This window comes from Bidens hawaiensis, unplaced genomic scaffold, assembly GCF_021521415.1.
Source record: "Bidens hawaiensis isolate Kalapana, Puna unplaced genomic scaffold, B.hawaiensis_p1.1 tig00020750_1, whole genome shotgun sequence".
Lineage (NCBI taxonomy): Eukaryota > Viridiplantae > Streptophyta > Magnoliopsida > Asterales > Asteraceae > Bidens > Bidens hawaiensis.
In genome coordinates, this window is record NW_027493187.1 from 299,127 (window position 1) to 318,905 (window position 19,779).

The 19,779-nt window shown below is 35.4% G+C and overlaps 1 protein-coding gene and 1 pseudogene across 3 annotated transcripts; one reads left to right on the forward strand and one right to left on the reverse strand.

The window, feature by feature from the left end:
* The first annotated feature begins 340 nt into the window (after window positions 1-340).
* Window positions 341-1,994, forward strand: LOC143561626 (cytochrome P450 98A2-like; annotated as a pseudogene). Its single transcript, XR_013140340.1, has 3 exons — window positions 341-824; window positions 906-1,295; window positions 1,368-1,994. The product of XR_013140340.1 is annotated as a cytochrome P450 98A2-like (transcript).
* A 2,895-nt stretch (window positions 1,995-4,889) lies between these two features.
* Window positions 4,890-8,595, reverse strand: LOC143561621 (uncharacterized). 2 transcript variants are annotated; one of them, XM_077049650.1, is made up of 8 exons: window positions 8,406-8,595; window positions 8,245-8,312; window positions 7,653-7,772; window positions 7,467-7,540; window positions 7,283-7,352; window positions 6,132-6,224; window positions 5,243-5,363; window positions 4,890-5,164 (listed from the first exon to the last, which is right to left on the reverse strand). In XM_077049650.1, exons 1-8 carry the CDS (start codon window positions 8,504-8,506, stop codon window positions 5,047-5,049), a joined length of 765 nt encoding a protein of 254 aa, XP_076905765.1. In that variant the 5' UTR covers window positions 8,507-8,595; the 3' UTR covers window positions 4,890-5,046. The 2 variants fall into 2 exon arrangements, with proteins under 2 accessions (XP_076905765.1, XP_076905766.1); XM_077049651.1 differs by having other exon boundaries at window positions 4,891-5,164; window positions 7,295-7,352.
* Between the last annotated feature and the right edge of the window lie 11,184 nt (window positions 8,596-19,779).

The window sequence follows — 19,779 nt, forward strand, 5'->3', positions numbered from 1 at the left end:
GTTAAAAAATAACCTTTAGAAATAAAAAGAATCTTTTAAGACACGATTCGAGTAAATAAATACACATGTTTCTGATAATCATCTAATTCCATACTTGTCCAAACATCCGGTTTTCGTGAAAACTGATCTAAAAACCTAAATATATGTCTTATTACCGGTTCCGAACAATTTAAGTTTATTTTCCATCCACATGTGTATCAATCAAAATGGGAAATTAGAAGAGAAACAAAAACTAAATAAACTTAACTTCACATTCATTCAAGTATTTAACAATGACATTTTACCATAATCCTAGTCCTTATATTACCCCTAAACACCATTCGCCAAATTATCTGTCACAATGACATGTTTACTTCTTCTCATCACCTTCACTTTGATCTTCCTCATTCACACTCTCTACCACCACCTCCGGTTCAAGCTCCCGCCCAGCCCACGCCCCTGGCCGATCGTCGGGAACCTCTGCGACATTAAACCCGACAGGTTCCGTTGTTAAACGGAGTGGGCACAACAATACGGACCCATCATATCCGTGTGGCTTGGATCAACTCTAAATGTTGTCGTGTCCAACAGCGAATTGGCAAAAGAGGTTTTGAAGGAGAAGGACCAGCTGTTGACGGATCGGCAGAGGAACCGATTGGCGGCCATGTTCACCCGCAATGGGCAGGATTTCATTTGGGCGGATTATGGACCGCATTATGTCAAGGTGCGAAAAGTGTGCATGCTTGAACTGTTTACGCCCAAGAGGCTTGAGGCGCTTCGGCCTGTTAGGGAAGATGAAGTTACCGCTATGATCGAAACCATCTTCAATGACTGTACACATCCTGGTGAGTATAATAAGTTCATCTTCATAGTTCTGAACACAATGTATAGTTGTAACAAATATTATTATTGTGTTTGAACAACAGATAAAGCTGGCAAGAGTTTGGTGTTGAGAGATTACCTGGGAGCAGTATCATTCAACAACCTTACAAGACTCCTTTTCGGGAAACGGTTTATGAACAACGAGGGCGTGATGGATGACCAAGGGATTGAGCTCAAGGCGATAATGGCCAACGGGTTGAAGTTGGATGCCTCTTTGGCCATACCGGAGCACATTCCATGGGTTCTTCCCGCTCGATGGAAAGGTGATTGCAAAGCATGACGAGCGCATTGAGCGTCTCACACGCGTTATTATGGATGAGCATACAACTGCTCGTTTGAAAACCGGGGGCAGTAAACAACATTTTGTCGCTGCGTTGCTCGCCCTTCAAAAGCAGTATGACCTCAGTGACGACACGGTTATTGGCCTACTCTGGGTAGGCATTGTTATTTTGAAAATGGGTGTTTTGAGTACACGGTTGACTAATTATTGTTTCACCTGTTAACAGGACATGATCGCGGCTGGAATGGATACAACCATGATCTCTGTTGAGTGGGCGATGGCGGAGATTATCAAGAACCCGAGGGTGCAACAAAAAGCTCAAGAGGAGTTGGATAGAGTGATTGGATCCGATCGTGTGCTCACCGAGCCTGACTTCGTTAACCTCCCATACCTTCAATGTGTAGCCAAAGAGGCATTGCGGTTGCACCCTCCAACCCCGCTCATGCTCCCTCACAAAGCGAGCACAAATATCAAACTCGGTGGCTATGACATCCCTAAGGGCACGAGCGTGCATGTAAACTTTTGGGCAATAGCTAGAGACCCTGCTACATGGAAAAACCCACTCGAGTTTCGTCCTGAGCGGTTTCTAGAAGAGGATGTGGACATGAGAGGACATGACTTTCGGCTATTGCCATTTGGTGCAGGAAGGAGAGTGTGCCCGGGTGCACAATTGGGTATAAATTTGGTGACGTCTATGTTGGGTCACCTTCTGCATCATTTCTCCTGGTCTTTTGCTAAAGGCGTGAGACCAGAAGAAATTGACATGTCCCGAAACCCGGGGATGGTGATGTATATGCACACTCCATTGCAAGTGGTCCCCACACCAAGGTCACATCCTCTTATGCAAAAGTAGAACAATCTATATATCTTACACTTGTTTGCATATTTAAAATAATTAAGGGAATGAAAGCTGCAAACTGATTCTCCATTTAGTGGTGGCTATATTATTATTAAGTTCATGCATATATTATTAGTAGTATATAAACGTATCATCATCATCGTACTCAGTATATCCCACCAATAGCAAGTTATGTTAGGGTCTGAGAAGGGTAAGATGTAGACAGCTTTACCTTTATCCCATAGGGATAGAGGCTGCTTCCGGTGAGACCCCCAGCTCGATAGTAGTTTTGCATCAAGCCTTGGACATAAGGCACATAGCACTCAATCATCGGGACACCGGTTGATTGGTGCATGTGCCCTTGTCTTTCGGCTATCAACGCCACCACATGATGTCTGATTAACCTTCCGCCACTTTTAACGTTATTTTCACGAGATTAGTAAAATAACGTCAAAATTAGTGCAATTTTACTTTTGCCCACCTAAGGGTTCACACATATATACATTATATGCGTGCACCGCAAGCAGGGCGTAGTAGTATATAAACGTATCTTATGTGTAAATTTTAACACATAGCATGCCTATCATCCATGTTGCATTGCACGGTACAATTTATACTTAATATAAAGTGATATTGATATAAGACTTGTGTCAATATAAAGTTAAAGGACATAGATTGTCGGATTACGGAGATGATCGATAGAGTATGAGTTTAAACGGCCACGATTTAATTAGACCTTATATGGGTCACCGGGGTAACTCGCCGTGGTCTATATTTTTATATACTTGAAAAACTAGAGAAATGAATGGATAAATAAGATTTCGGTGTATGTGATTGAAATTGTTTCCATCATTCCATGGATAGCGTTGTAGCTTATCGTTTCAAGCGACTTGGTAACAAATAGAACCAATGAGATAGAATTATCCCAAATTGTTTTATACACAATAAATTTCGAGAATGAAATATCTAAGATAAAAAAATTGTAACATCCAAATATTTATAGTAACATGGGTTGGTTGGTTGTTGAGGGAGTAAGTTTAAAGGTATGCTTCATAAACAAAACAACATACTAAGATGAAGGGCCTGTTTTGAAAGTTAAAAAGATTCAGCAATACATGCGAAACCTTTGCAAACACGTGTCAGACTTGTTCCAAAGTGCACATTCCAATTAAAAAAAAATCATACAAAATTAAAGAGTTTGAGACTAGCATAAAGAAACTTGTTCCAAAGTTGGTCTTCAAAACCTTAACAATTCGGGTAAACTATTCAGTTAGTTACATGCTTATTTTTGTTTTACTAATCTTGTACTTCACTTCATTGTCATTTTAGTGTCTAAAGTCAAGTATCATGCACATGGGTGACTCGGTACGACAAACTAATTGTGTCATTTTCTTCAAACACCAACACAAACATGTTTATAAACGTATTAGATGACATGTTCTATCTAACACGATTAATATCACCAATTAGGGACACGCTCCCGACCCAACACCACATTTCACGACCCGAAACATTTAATAAAGTCAATGAATAACTAGATTAAATAAAGATCACCAAAAATTAAGATCAATAATGATAATAACATCCTTCAAGAATCCTTCGCATTTTTTTAGCAAAACTCCATAAGACTTAAACCTTAAAACAAAAATCAAATCATAAGAGTGTAGAACTAATTGACCAAAAGAAGCGGTTTCAAAAATACTAATATTTATATTATAATTTAGACACGATTAAAATCGTGTATTAAATGTGTCGACATGTTTATGACACGAAACATGTTAAGCTCAAACCGGTAGCAAGAGCAAGAGATACCACATTGAAGAACAATGATTGCATAGCTACTACACCGCAATGATCCTACTCCTTCCGATCTCTTTTGCTTTCATCTTCCTCATTTACACGTTCTATCAACGTCTTCGATCAAGCTCCCGTTGGGCCCACATCCATGGCCGATCTTTGGAAACCTCTACCAAGTTAAACCCGTCATGTGTCGTTTTGCAGAGTGGGCACAGCAATACGGACTGATCATGTCCGTGTGGTTTGGATCAGTCCTCAACGTGGTCGTATCAAACAACCATCTTTTGGCGGATCGGCCAAAGAGCAATCGGAGTTGAGGTTCAGCAAGGACGGGCAAGATTTGATTTGGGCAGATTACGGACCGCATTATGTGAAGGTGCGGAAAGTGTTTACGTCGAAGAGGCTTGAGGCGCTTTGGCCTATTATGACCAATGAAAGTGTAATAGACTAGCAAGGGAAACAGTTCAAGACGATGGTTGAAAACAAGACGAGGCTAGATGCAACTTGGGCTGCTGTCGTTACCTAGGACATTCCATGGTTGTGGTGGTTCTTCCCGCTCGTTGAAGAGGCCATTGCAAAGCACAATGAACGGCACGACCATCTCACACACGCCATTATGGAGGAGCATACATTGGCTGCTTGTTTGAAAACCGGGGGCACCAAGCAGCATTTTGTCAGTGCATTGCTCACCCTTCAAAAGCAATATGACCTTAGTGAAGATACGGTTATCGGTCTACTTTGGGTAGGTAAATATCACTAACATGTCCTTTAATATTGGGTGTTTGTGTGTGCAACTAAACTAATTATTGTTTGATGATTAACAGGACATGATCACAGCTGGAATCGACACAACTGCGATTACTGTTGAGTGGGCGATGGCAGAGCTTATCAAGAACCCGGGGGTGCAACAAAAAGCTCAAGAAGAGTTAGACAAAGTGATCGGTTTATCTGGACGTGTTCTCACCTAGCCTGACTTCGTTAACCTCTGATACCTACAATGTGTAGTAAAAGAGGCGTTGCGGTTGCACCCTCCGACCCCACTCATGCTCCCTCACAAAGCAAAAAGGTATTGGTGGGTGCTATCATAATGTTTAAAAAGGTATTCTAAAACAAGGGCATTTTGGTCATCTTAAAAAAACCTAATTATAAAAACTAACACTAATTTATAACCAGTAACCAACCAACTAGAAAAATAATTGACTTAATTTATAATTCCCTTAATTCATACAAAACATGGTTTTAAGAACTGCATGATATTCAAATGCAGCATCTAAAGGGTTATATCATATATAACTCCCTCAAGATTCGAGATCACTGATCGAGTACCTTCAACTTCATGGATCTGCAGCCCATGCGCAATAGCTTCTTTTGTAACCATAACATCCATCCTGCATCAACAAATCAATTATCTTTTTACCCTTTCCACAAAAATACATGCCAAGTCGATTATAGAACAAGTTGCTTACATTTTTGAACGAGAAACATAAGCCAAAATGAATCTGCATCTCTCTTTTCCTCGTTGACAGAGGAGCTGTTTCACCGTGTCGAATAGCGGAGGAACACTATTTTGCTGAAAGCTTATAAACCGTCAAGGCAAACTTCATCAACTGGATGTCACATAAAAGCAGGATTGCACCCTATTTACTTATATTGGTACTGAAAAAATATGACAAAACATGAAAGCAGGATTGCACCCCATTTACCTGTTCTTGTATCTAAACAGTCACCGATATAAGGGTATCGGGGTGTTCTCGGCAAATGGGTCCAGCTCGGTTTAGTCAAAAATGGTTTCGACTCGGATTTTCGGGTGCTACTTCCGAATCAACAAATGTGAATTGTGTACAAAACTCAACAACAAATAAAGTGTTAAAACCCATTATTTCTTTTAGGCATCAATCCTCTTTATTTCTTTTATGTTTTTTCAATAAGACAATGAATATGATTGAAAGGAGTAAAACACAGTTACTTTATATGGCAAAAAAATTTGGAATGATAATTTATATATCTTATGCTTTTTTCATAAATATTTTAAAATAATGAAAGTGCTTTTCTGTTTTATATATAGCTTAGTTTAATTTAAAAAAAAAAGGAATTTGGATACTTTGGGTTCAATATCTATTTAAAATAATAAATTTTTTAATATATAATTTAGTTTTAATTTAAAAAAAAGGAAAAATACAATTTGCGTGCTTTGGAAAAAAAAGGAACGGGCGCCCCTATCAATATGGGTACTTTATAAATGGATTTGGTAAAAAATGAGGTGAAATTCGCTCATTGGTTGGAGCAATTTGGGTACTTCCGGTATATGCATACATACACGCAAAGAAGAAGATCATATAAGGATATAGATATCAGCTCCAAGAACCAGATCAAATCCCTCTGGAAGCTTCTGTAGAATACGGTTCAGCTGTTCCGAGTTTCCCCATTCTAGTTTCTCTGCACTTAAAGCTGTTGACAACAATCTCAATATTGGACAACCAGTACCATAGTTATGGCTGTAAATGAATCAAACGCTTCGGCGGGAAATTAGTTTATGCTCGTTCATTTAATAAATAGATGAACATAAAAAGGAATTTCGTTCGGTGAGCTAAACGAAAAAACAAGAACAGAGGTCATGTTCATTCAATTTTGTTCATGAACATTCAATAATGTGTTCGTTTATGTTCGTTAATGTTTGTTATTATTAGCAAAAATATCTTTGAGTATTATGTGATTAATTTATATGTAAAACTAACATATGAATATGAATTAAAAAAAACACCAACATAAACTTGGTAGCCGGACCGAATTGTTAACACTGACATTTTTGGTTAGCCAATCCAAATAAAATACTTATGTTCGTTCGTTTGTGTCTGTGAACCATTCACGAACAGGTTCATTTCCTTAATGAACGAACACGAACAAGAAATTTCGTTCGGTTAGCTGTTCGTGAACCGTTAGCTTGCCCGATAAAAGCTTAACGAACGAACATGAACAAGGCATTGTGCAGTTCGGCGCATTTGTCCATAATTACTCTTAACCAATGTTGTAAAAGTAGGTCTACAAGGCCGAGTACTCTCCGAGTACTCGCTACAAGGTATGGTGTCGAGGGGAGTTTCTTTAACTCCGCCTAGTTACTAAAAAATTATTCAAAGGTGGTCAACATCAGCCAAAAATACATCTATTCGGTTAACTTGGGCTTATTTTAACTTAAATATACAACATAGTTCGTATTTATATAGTATTAAAGAACGAATATCATTTTTTTAATTAATGATTAACAATTTTAAGAATAAGTTAGTATTTAAAAATGTATTTCTCTTATTTATATTGATATTCACTTATTTTGTTATAAATATTAGTAAACTTATGATATCTGAAATATATTTATTACCCAAAACTTAATTTTCTTTATATTTATCAAGTCCGAGTACTCTCCGAGTACTCCCCGAGTACTCCGAGTACTCCCTCCAAGGGGGTCGGCCGCCTAGGAACCGCCTAGCGACTTTTGCAACATTGCTCTTAACTATTAATCTTACCAGCACATGAATTAGGATTCTCAGAAGATTCATGAAGCTCAATGTTTTTCTTCAAGATCTGAAAAACACAAGTTATGTAAATAGTTAAAAACAATAACATTGTGCAGGATAATAATAATAATAATAATAATAATAATAATAAATAATAATAATAATAATCCTGCAATCATGCCTTGAGGACTTCATCATTATGATCAGTAAGCACTACTTCACGGCAAAATCTGCTGCAAAGTATACCAGTAATACCTGCATACGTAGCACAAAATAGATTTAAATGATTAATATGAGTATCTGATTTCAAACAATTTGCAGAGAGACAGAGAATGATAAGAGTGTGTGGTGTCTGGAAGTAACTAACCTACACCAGATCCTAACTCGATAGCAGAACATCCTTGCAGAAGCTCGGCATTATTGGAAATGTATTCGTTTAACAGTCTTGCACCAGGCCATACCAACTGCCCCGTCAAGTCGAAATCAGCTGTGTCAAAATATGCAACAATTAGAGTCTTTAGTGGGGATGCTCAATGAATCATATTATTCAAATTCTGAAAATTTGAAGCTGGATTCAAATTCGATTCGCAATTAACCGAATCAAATTTCGAGTTTTTTGAGTGCGATTTCGAATATCTACTACATATATTTTATATGCAAAAGCTCTAAAAAAATAAAGAAAAATTGAATTTTTTACATGTTAAAATGAGCTTTTTACATCTAAAAGGTTTGTTCCCAGTTCCTCACTTTTTCGCCCTGGGTGTGTGTAAATGATTATGTGTGCATAAAAAAAATTCACAATTTGAATTCAAATTTCAAACCGAATCGAATAGAAAACCTCAAAGTTATATTCGATCCGAACGTCGATTACTAAATTTGAATCGAACCCAATTTCCAGAAACCGAAATCGAATAGAATTTTAAGTTTTTCGAACATAAAATAAAAATTGAAGATAATACTGGAAGCTGATTGGAGACAGAGAAGCTGAAGAACATGAGACCCAAATGTAAAAGTAGCAACTTCATAACTGCACATTAACATACAAATTAAAATAAAATCAGATAAATGAATTAAATAAAACCAATTGTTATTTACATGTAACAGAGAGATTTATGAATACTTGTTATCTATGAAGAATGATTCACCCAAGCAAACTGTATCATCATCATCATCATCATCACTGACGTTTGCATTTGGTTTAAGCAGTTTGCTTGCAGACATGGAGTTTGTTTTGTGATTGATAGCAAATAAACCCTAGGAAACAAAGGTAAACATAAACCTTAACCTTTGCAAGTTGATTGCGACAAGATATATTTCTTAAAAACTCTAATTGAGCCGAGTCAAGCCTTGAACTAAAATGAGATTTATCGAGAGGGCCGGCAAGCATAAACAAGCTTATTATTTGTATAACTAGTTTGATCCTCCCGTGTTACGGGAGTTTATTTAAAGTTTTGTTTTTAATCGTTTTGCTATTTTATTATGATTATTTTATTTTTAAATATAGTTTTGTATTAATTTAATATATATATATTCGTTTGTTATTATTATTTTTTTTAACGTTTGGGTTTTTTAGTTGAGATGTTTAGGTTTTTTAGATTTTTAACGAACAGACATAAACGAACACGAGCATGTTAATTTTTTTAAAAGTACAAACATGAACACAAATATTTGTCTAATGAAAAAGAGGCGTTGATGTAGTTGACGATGGTTGGTGGTATTGGAAGTTAACCGATGATGGAGATGAAGACCAGCAACGAAGAACATGTAAGGCCCCGTTACCGGTGCCCTACATTTGGACGTTGGATTTACTCATAAAATAGTTCTAAATATCATAGTTAATTAAAACTTTACGCGGAATATAAAACTTCAATCATGTTGGGTTAAGAATTTGACCCAAATGAGGAGATTTGACCTAAACGAAGAATTTGGAAGATTTGAATCTTCTCAACCTCCTCAGAAACTGCTAAGTATTGAATCCGAGCACACCTTGGACCTTCGAGTAAGCTTTTACTTAGCCGAGTACGAGATTTTGCCTTCCGAGCAAGGTTTACTTCAAATAGTCTTCTTAAGTGGATATCCGAGCAAGGTATGCTTTTTGGTGATTTCCGAGTAAGGTTCATTAGTTTGGCATATCCGAGTAAGGTTCACTTTGTCAAGCAGGGTTGTTCTTCAAGACCAAGTATTTTACTCTTCCGAGTAAGGTATGGTCACCAAGTCCAAGAAGCCAAGTAATTGGAAGACCGGGCAAGGTATTCTTTAATAATTATGGTCCGAGTATACTTGATGAGTTAATAGAATATCTTTAAGTTATCTCGAGTAAGGTTCTGCTCAAGTAAGGTATGTACTCCCGAGTACGCCTTATCAATAAGTTGTTCAACTGACAATGAGCCGAACAGGATCATAGAAGAACAAGGTTGCTCGTAAGGATTTGTCGAGCAAAGTTTGATAAGTCCAAGAAGATTGAAGTCTACTCGGTGAATATTTTACTTGGTAAAATATTCTTTAAGTAAAGTCTACCTCGAAACTGATTCCGAGTACACTTTTATGTTTACCAAGTCTGAAGGAGGGCCGAGTACACTGCGTACTCGGAGACTGAAGTTTAATGAAAAGCCTACCCGGAAGACTTGTTTTACACTTAGTATATTTTTGAATATGTAAATTGAATATGTACTATCGGATAGGGTTTCTAGAAGGAATGACAGCTGTCTTAGGTTGGCAGGCCTATAAATAGAATAATTAGGGCACGCCGCCAAAGGGGACAAGAGACGAAAATACGGATAAGACCGACACATTAATTAAGAGAATATTTTGTGTGTGACGGCTGTCCTAAGATTCCTTCTAAACCCTAATCGATTATCCTTTTGTATGATTAACGTTATATAAATGGAAATCTTTTGAGTGAATCCAGTGTGTGTCTTCCGTCATTGAATATTCATTGCAACCGTATGTTTGTTATTGATTCCGCCTTTAACAAACGGTCATCTTTCTAAACATAGTAACCCGTCATTAACTCGCTTGTCAACACAATTAATTTTGTGTGAGTTATGACATGATTGATTGAAGATCCGATCCGAATCGACCATCCTTTTTGGGACCTGACAAATCATAAAACATTACATAACTTTCAAATCTTGTCTTATGAAACATTCATAGTCATTTAAAAACAAAACATAGTCTTTTAAAACATCATAACATTCTCTTGAGACGCCAGTGTCTTCAATTCGATGCCATGTGTCCTCGTCAAGCGAACTGCCTCAATCTACTCACCTGCGTGCATACTAAAAGTCAGCTACGCTGAGTGAGTTCTAGTTAATCACACATTGTACAATACAAACACTTACCTTCGATTATGCATCCGAAGATACATAATAATTACTTTACTAATCTACTTTATTACATAGGTCATACATACGTTCATACTTTATTACTTTCGTACTATATGAATTACTGTCCTTTTCTATCTCGGATAATATTAGGGTCCGATCCCTTCCTTTTCTATCTCATATATTATTAGGGTCTGGTCCCTCTTTCCTTTGTCTATCTAAGATATTATTAGTGTCTGATCCCTTTCTTGTCTATCTCAGATATTATTAGGGTCTGGTCCCTTTTTACTTCTTTGTCTCAGATATTATTAGGGTCTGGTCCCTTCTATCTCAGATATTATTAGGGTCTGGCCCCTCTTTCTTCATCTTCGTACATACCGTCTTTGCATACCCATAACATACATACTTTCTTTAATCATTTTTACATACTCATATATTGTGCGTATATCTATCATACACATTCATCTATCATAAACATACCTCCCTTGTTAGCATGTGCAATATCAGAAGATCATTCACATACCAACAAGCTTTCATTCACATTTAAGATATACATACATAACATATAAACCAGTTAAGGTAAGTGTATTAACTATCACATCGAGTATGCACACAGCCCCGAAAACATAACAAGGAAATGGGGCTAGAAACTCACCTGAATGCGGTTACGTTCACCGTTAATGGTAATCCCTTTCTTCAGTTGTGCACGGTTGACTGTATAATAATTACACGTATCAATTAACTATCACTACTCATATCATCTTTCTAGTCTTAACTATTACCCACAACGAACGGGGGTCCGGGGGGCAGCGCCCCTGGCAGCGGGGTCTAGGGGCGGCAGCCCCTAGTAGGGTCCAAGGGGGCAGAGCCCCTGGCTGGGGTCGAGCTGCCAGGTCAGCTTGGAAAAATTTTATTTTCATTAACTATCTTAACACATTTTCCATTAGGACTTTAATTTATTTCTCAGCGAACTTAACTTTTGGCGAACTTAATATTAAGCGAATTTAACATTTAGCGAACTTATATACAAGCAAAGTTATATACAAGTGAACTTAGCATGTAGCGAAATTAGTATTGAACGAACTTATCACCAGGCGAAGTTACAGTTTGGCGAACTTGCTCAGCGAACTTGGCTTGGCGAACTTATACGGCAAGCGAAGTTATACGGCACGCGAAGTTATACAGCAAGCTTGCTGCTGTCAGGGTTCGTTTCATCAATCCAAAACACGCGTTTTTCGACCCTTGTTCTCTTATTATGGTTCGGCCTTTAGCCCCAACCGTTCCCTAATAGGATTGCGGCCTAATCTTGACCCGAACGAATCATAAAGTTTGATCTTTTAAGCTAAAACGTTCCAACTAGGATTAAGGGTTCATTTAATCGAGCCGTTTCCATTTTCGGGTATGTTTATCATCAAGTTTACAACTTTATGTTTCGTTTATACCCGATCTACTCTCGTTCTAAGTTTCAAGGCTAAACGCTAATAAAAACGTAAACTTTAAAGGGTCAAGAACATACCTTTAGTGCTCGTTTGGATCTCGTTTAACTTGTTTATGCACTCTAGATCTTGTATATAGCTCGTGCAATAAAGATCTAATACCAACTAACGTTCGTTTGGCCTCAAGCCCCTCTCGTCTCTCACGGCCGTGTATATGGTGGTGTGGTGTGTGTGTTTTGAGTGTGTAGAGAATAAGATGGAAAGAAATGATGATTAGGTTTTTAGGATGTTTAAAGGGATATTTATATCCCTTAAAGCCCATGGACCTAAGGCCCATTACCCTTAATCCATCTTAATTAATCCAAGTCCATGGTCCTTTCTTTATTAGGAATAAGTTAACTATTAACACACGATAACTAAACGCGACTTTCTTTATTTAATATAAGAATATTTTGGGATGTTACAATGGGTATGGGTCTCATCAAACCCAGATATTTCTTAAACGGGTATAACATCTCATTAAATTAAAAACCAATCTCACAAAATATTTGATTTATAAATCCTATAAAATAGGGATATACTAAAATTAATATCTGATTTATTTAAAAATATATATATATTATTTATAATTAAAAAACCAATCTTATAGTAAAATAAAAACTAAACGGGTCTTGGCTCTCATCAAACCCATATAGCTTTTAAACCGGGTTATAACATCTCATTTATTTGTTAAACAATTTATCATCAAACCATTATTTATTAAACAATTTATCATCAAACCATAAGTATATTATTAATTTTCATACAATAAAAAAATATTCAAAAAATAGATAAATATTAGAAACAAATAATATAAAACAACCCCCGTAATACGGGAGATACAAACTAGTTATACTATATATGAAAGGAAAACTAAGAGCTACAGTAAACTTTAAGCTTTAGATTTTAGTCCCTTAATTTTTAAATTCTTTCATAATAGCCCCTTAAAAGTTCTAAGTTGTTTAAATTAGTTCTCAAACATTTTCTTTTCTTAAACTTAGTTTACTTTGCAATTTTGCCCCCTAAAGTATTCACGATTTTAATAAGTTGCTGATCTTTTTTAATAACCACCTTACAAAGTTTTTTTTAGCTTTTTTAGTATGTCGTGACGAAATGTTTACTTAATCTATGTCGCGCTTAATGAAGGTGTATTCGCAATAAAGTATATAAGTCTTGTTGAAAATGAAATTGTATTCACAATAGAGTATATATATATATATATATATATATATATATATATATATATATATATATATATTGTACTGCAGGCTATATAGTGAATGTGGTAACGCGTCGATACCATAATGAGCCGAACTGATACCAACCAAGGCTTTTTTATATTTAGATCAACTTTTTTTTATAGTCATTATGATATGTTTGTATATCTGCATTTAAAAACTTGAGCATGTTACCGAGTTCCTCGCGCAACGCGCGAAGGAAACACACTAGTTATATTAAAAACATCAATTTTTTTACTAATTTTCAATTAAATAATATTTCTTTTATACTTTTAGCATTTCTTTTTCTCTCTCATTCACTCACAACCACTTTTAAAAAACATTAAAAAATTATAGAGGTGAACAGTGTGTTTTTTCAAATTTAACCATGAACAGGTCACAACCACTTTTAACCATCTCTAAAAATGGAGAACCCACGTCTCTAAAAAATGGAGAACCACCTCACATAAATTTGAAGAATGGATTAGGAATGCTCTAAGATGCTTGGAGAAAAGGAGAACCGACATTAGAGGCTGGGAGAAGTTGGTTAGAAGATTGAAGATCATCTGGAGCTAAGATCAACACAAATGAGTTCTGGGGTTTGGTTTTATTGTTTCATTAAGTATGTGCACGTTTATTTATGTGACATTCATGACAAAATCATATATATCCTAATTAATACACAACTAGGGGTGGCAAATGGGTTGGGTTGGGTTGGGTCGAACGAGTCATAGGTCGAAATGGGTCATGGGTCAAAACGGGTTAGGGTCAGAACGGGTCATAACGGGTTAGGGTCGGAACAGTTCAGAACGGTTTTTTTAACAAGGATAACGACGGAAATATTTTAGCTTTTTTTTAGATTTTTTATTTATATTTTGAGTTATGATTTTTTATGGGTTTTTGATCTCAGCCCATTTGGACCCATTCCAACTTTTAGCTTGACCCATTCTGACTGGTTCACCACCCCTACTTAAACCCATAATAACCTATGTTGATTTAAAACTAAACATCAGTATTTTTATGTGTGTGTTTTTATCTCTTTGGTTTGTTTATAACTTTATATCAAAATCTTGATCTGTACGATAGTAAACTTTCCCATTATTTCTAAACTAATAAAAAAAGTTATATCACATTATAAATAAATAACATTTAAAATAAATATAATTACATAACATATAACAAGAGAACTATAATTACACCAACAAAGTTTGCCAACATTTTGATACCATTGTCATTAGTAGAAACCATCAAAAGAGCACCGTCTTTGTTGAACCATGACATTAAAAGATTAATGTTTCACCATGCCACTAGACAATAAAAGTATCACTTAAAAACATTAAATAGTTCAAAACAACTAAAAAACTTGCTACAAGTTACAGTCTTAGTCAATATAAGTTGTTACTATTATAAGCTTCACTGTCTTCAAAAAGTTGTTCCTCCACCTCGATCTCGTTTTCTTCTAAATATGAAAAAATGAATGTTGTTTTATTAACAAATATACAAACATAAAATTAAGTTGCAAAGAGAATGAGCTTTTAATACCTTCTTTATCAACATAAGCTACTACTAGTATAAGTCAGAATCAATGCTTCTATGTCTTCTACAAGTTGTTCCTTAATATCGATCTCGTTTTCATCTAAATATGTAAAACATGAATGTTATATTAATATATATATATACACACACACACACACACATAAACATAAAATTAAGTTGCAACGATAACAAGCTTTTAATACCTTCTAAAACATACAACCAATCTTGAGTGCATAGCAACGCCTCAACATTTGATTATAGTAGTGAAGTTCGATACTTGTTCAAAACTCGACCCCAATACTAAATGATAATTCAGAAGCAACGGTAGTAATTGGGATGCTCAATATATCGCGGGCAATTAGAGCCATTTTTGGATACCTTCCTATATTGTAAAACATCAAGCTGTTTAATTTCTGTCAGGTTGAGGTTCCTCTAAATACAATGTTAGCTAAGATTTTTCGTTAACAACATTTCTATATTCTCTTTGAAATGACTCAAATCCCTCCAACTCATCCAACGTGTCATCACCAACATTTGAACTCTCGGGTATCGAAGAATCATGCATTGTTTTCGATTGAATATCATACTCCATAAATAGCTTATGCATGCCATCAACAATACTCTCCAATTTTTCTTTTCGATCTTCATATTTCGTGTCATGTTTTGAAAAACAATACTCAACAAGCTTAACCTTGTACCATGGATCTAGAATAACCGCAAAAGACAAGACCATGCTATAACTTTCCCAATATTTATGAAACTTTCTTTCATGCCATTTGCCATGTTACTTATAACATCATCCATTTTGTGAATTGCATATTAGATATGCAATTAAATTTTCCAGACATTGATGGAAATATAAGTTGGAAGTAGGATACGAGCTTTTAGAAAACAAAGTGGTGATATCATAGAAAGGTTTCGAAAATTTGGTGGTTATTTCCACCCTTGTCCATTCCTCTTCTGATGGATTCGTATTGAAATTGGAATCAACTTAATCGACAAGAAAAACAACTTAGTCGACACATATAACGAAATGCAAATATGTAAAGACCCCTTGATAATAGCCGGCAGAATCAACTAGAATCAGGATGTTGCTTAATATAGTAGGTATACTAATATGACAGACACACGATCAACTCAATAGATTTTCATTATATAGTAATTAATTTGTCAAGGTACAACGAAAACCTTTTAGGGTTTCAGGTGAGAATGTCAGGTGCGGCGCCCTATGAGAGAATAGTCAGTGTGTTTTCAGAAGGTGTGTAAGAGGTCGTCATAAATGAGACATCGCATTACTTTTATAAGCCACCTGACATTCCTTCTAGAAACCCTAATCATTACAAAACATATTCAAAATAAACACAAGTGTCAAAACAGACATTTAAGTAAACTTGATCTTTGTCGAGTAGACCTGGTAATCTTGAGTGTGCTCGAGGCAGTTCTTTGAGTAGACTTTACTTAAGAATATTTTCCAAATCCAAGCAGACTTCAATCTTCATGATATATCCAAATTTTGCTCGGAAATATCCCACGAGCAAACTAGTTCTTCTTGATCTATTCAGTCTTGAACTTAGACTTATTTGAGCAAAGCAGAATACTCGGGTACTGCAACTTTGCTCGAGACTGAACTATACTCGGGTAAATACTTAGAGTAAATCCATTTACTTTCCACAAGCATACTTGATATCTTCCTTTATTATATCTTTTCTCGACCCACCAAGTTTGCTTGAATCTTGGTTTAAGCTCATATAATCAACTGTTTGCTCGTTTGCAAACTATACTTGATAGAAGAACAACCTTGCTCGACGAGGTGCAGTGTGCTCGAAGATTAACACTTAGAAGAATTCCTGAAGATAATCTTACTCGTATAAGACATCTAACTCGGATTAGTAAATACCTTTCTCGAAGTGTTTGGGTTTGCTCGAGTTCCATAGTTATTTTCTGAGGAGGTTGAGAAGATTTCAATCTTCCTTGATCAATCTTTTAGACCCAACAATCTCCCCTAGATTGGAACAAACTCGGATGCACGAAAACACATTCGGATTACGTACACTTGGTTCAAAATACACACAAATCCTTAAAAATAGTATATTACATTACGCAAAATGAAATTGATTACATAATCAGAATTCTGGCTCTTGGGCATTACAAATCAAATCAAAATTGCATAACACAAAATAAAACAAAGTTACAAGTATTTCAATAATAGTCATCTAAGCTTGATTACTTGCATATTATGCTCTGTCTCGCCTTCTGGCATTAAGGATCTTTTCCATTTTCATCGTTGTTACCTTTGTTGGAACATGGATATTTCTACATGGAATGGGTGATCTTCTGGAAAGTCTCATTACCTGATGTCATTCAAATATCCACATGTAAGTATTCCAACTCAGAGTCATTTTCAATTAGTCCTAGAGCCATGCCATCAAAGTTTCTCTATATCACACTATCAGTTTTCTTTTCATAGATGATTTTTGCAATTCTTCCATTTCTTTGCACCTGGGAGCTTGGTTTCTGCGTAAACATTTTCATACTTATGCATTCTTTCATTGGAGCATATGGATTGCTAAGATTCTTTGATTTATCAAAAGAGATATTGGATAGTCTGATTTCATTCAATCTCTCATGTCTCCTCTTCTTCTCAACTTCAGTATATTCCAACTTTCTTTTCATGCTTAGCAAAGGGAATCCAACACTGTGTTGATCTTTGAGTTATTTAGATAGTTCATTGTGTTGTGCACTGACAAACTTGTTTCTTTGTTGATAGTCATATAAGTGCAGTTCAGCCAATTCTGCCAGTTGTTCTCTGTTGAAGTCTCTAAAGTCATCCTTGAAGATGATTGTCTTAAAGCACCGCTTCTTATGAACACCTTCAAAGTTTTTGTTTTTGAATCATAAAATAACTCTTTAGGTAATTCCACATTCGTAGCTAGATGTTGTTCCTTTTAAAGCATGGATCTTGTAGTTGGAATTGGAGCTCTTGAATTAAAAGCTCTTGATGTGGAAGGTCTAGAAGAATAAGACTTCTTTGAGAATCCTTTCTTTTCATATATGCTTTCAATTTCTTTCTTACTCTTCATTATCAATGAAATATAATCCTCTCCTTCTTTTGACAGGGATTTGATCATGTCTATTGTTTCTCTGTCAAGCTCCTGTTCTGAATGATGATGTTCTTCTCTTACTTGTTCAACATAGACAGGTTTAGGAGGGTTGGGTCTTACTTTTTACAGTTTTTCATGGTATATCTTTAACTCTCTTTCAAAAATCTCCTTGAATTGAGATTTTGTCATATTATCAAACACATTCTTTGACATTCCCTTAGCCAACATCACTTTTCTCAGCAAATTAATTCTTCCTTCAGAATCCCATGGTTCAACATCTTCATTTTATTTTGAGGGATCAGAAGTTTCATGTCTTTTCAAATCTCTAAAGAACAGAGTGTCTTCATCTTCTTTTCTTTTTCTCTTCTTTTCAATTGATGGATGAACATATGAAAATGTTGTTTTATCTTGTACATACTCCTTTTATCTCGCTATCCTTTCTTTGTATTTCTTCAACTCACTCTCATATATATCTTTCACTTGTGCTTTGGTTATATTGTTGAAGTCTTTATAACTAACACCTCTGGCAGACAAAAGTTTTTTCAACATGTTTTCTTGATCTTCAGTTAGCACAACCTTTTCTTTTTCATGTATGTCTTTTTCAGCTCTTTCTTTTTATGTTGATATTTTCTTATTCTTCTTCTTAGAACTCTCACAGCTGCAGCAACTAGAGATTTTGTTGCTTTGGCTGCTTGAATTGCAATTGATTGAATCACTTGATTCACTTACTGTCTCACTTAGAAAGTCTTCACTTTTCTCAGCAGATTTGCTGACTTCAGAATCTTTTTCAGCATTCACATATTCACCTTCATTAATCACAGTCACTTTCTCAAAATTCTTCATAAAAGCTTCCTTATCTTGAAAAACATATTTGAATTGGCTTTGATAAGCCTCTCTTTTTTCCCTATCAATTTTCAATGAATAATTTACATTTTGAAATGGTTTTTGATGGAAATAAATTATAAGCCATTGATGGGGTGATTAATACATCATATAAATAATATGTATCATCAAAACCTTATGGTTATGTTATAAGAGAAAAATCAAATTAAAACATAAAGTTACAAGGAGTGTAAGAACTTTTTAAAGGTGTGACCATTAAAGATAGTACAACTATTGTTACACAAGAACTTGATTACCTTAATTTTTGACAAATAGTAACAATAAGAAAAATGAAGAAGATGGAGATGAGAGAGAGAGAAAGAGAGAAGATAAATAACTTTTTGAATTTCAAAGAAGAATAAGAATGGTACAAGAGAAATAGAGGGATTCTCCTATAAATAACAAGATTTGGAGGGGCTAACTTAGGAAAGTTTGTTTTTGTAAAAAGTTGTAAAACTTGGAGAATGGGACAGGGGTGGGCTGAACGGTTTTGGGGGTGTTTTAGGTTGGATTATATAAGATATGAGAATGAACATTTGCTACAATAGTTAATTAGATATAGTACTTAGGCTAGTTACATGTTGAAAGGTCCATGTAAAAATTTATTATGTTATAAAATGAAAGAAACACACTCATGAGTTATAACTTACGATGTGTCACACCCCGACCAAAGGCGGAGGAACATGCTGGGGTGCAACGGATTGCTCAAGAACACAAGACACTATTAAAGTGACAATATGTAAACAATTCATTCACTTCATTTAATCATCAAAAGTAACACAACATCGTTCATATAAAATAATATCAAATGCAAGAATTTAAATTGTTCATTCTTTTAATAAGCTAAACGGTCTCAAAATAAAATAGTGTCTTCAAACTCCGATCAAGCAATAATCAAACCTGTAACAATGCATAAAATATAATTTGTCAAAATTTATGTTGGTGAGCAATTTCATAGTT

Excerpts from the sequence above, each read along its gene's own strand:
- LOC143561621 (XM_077049650.1), bottom strand. The coding sequence starts at position 8,506 with ATGTCTGCAAGCAAACTGCTTAAACCAAATGCAAACGTCAGTGATGAT. Across the intron at positions 7,353-7,466 it reads ATAATGATGAAGTCCTCAAG|ATCTTGAAGAAAAACATTGA; the intron begins GCATGATTGCAG and ends TGTGTTTTTCAG. Across the intron at positions 5,364-6,131 it reads ATTTGATCTGGTTCTTGGAG|GGTTTATAAGCTTTCAGCAA; the intron begins CTGATATCTATA and ends GTTTGCCTTGAC.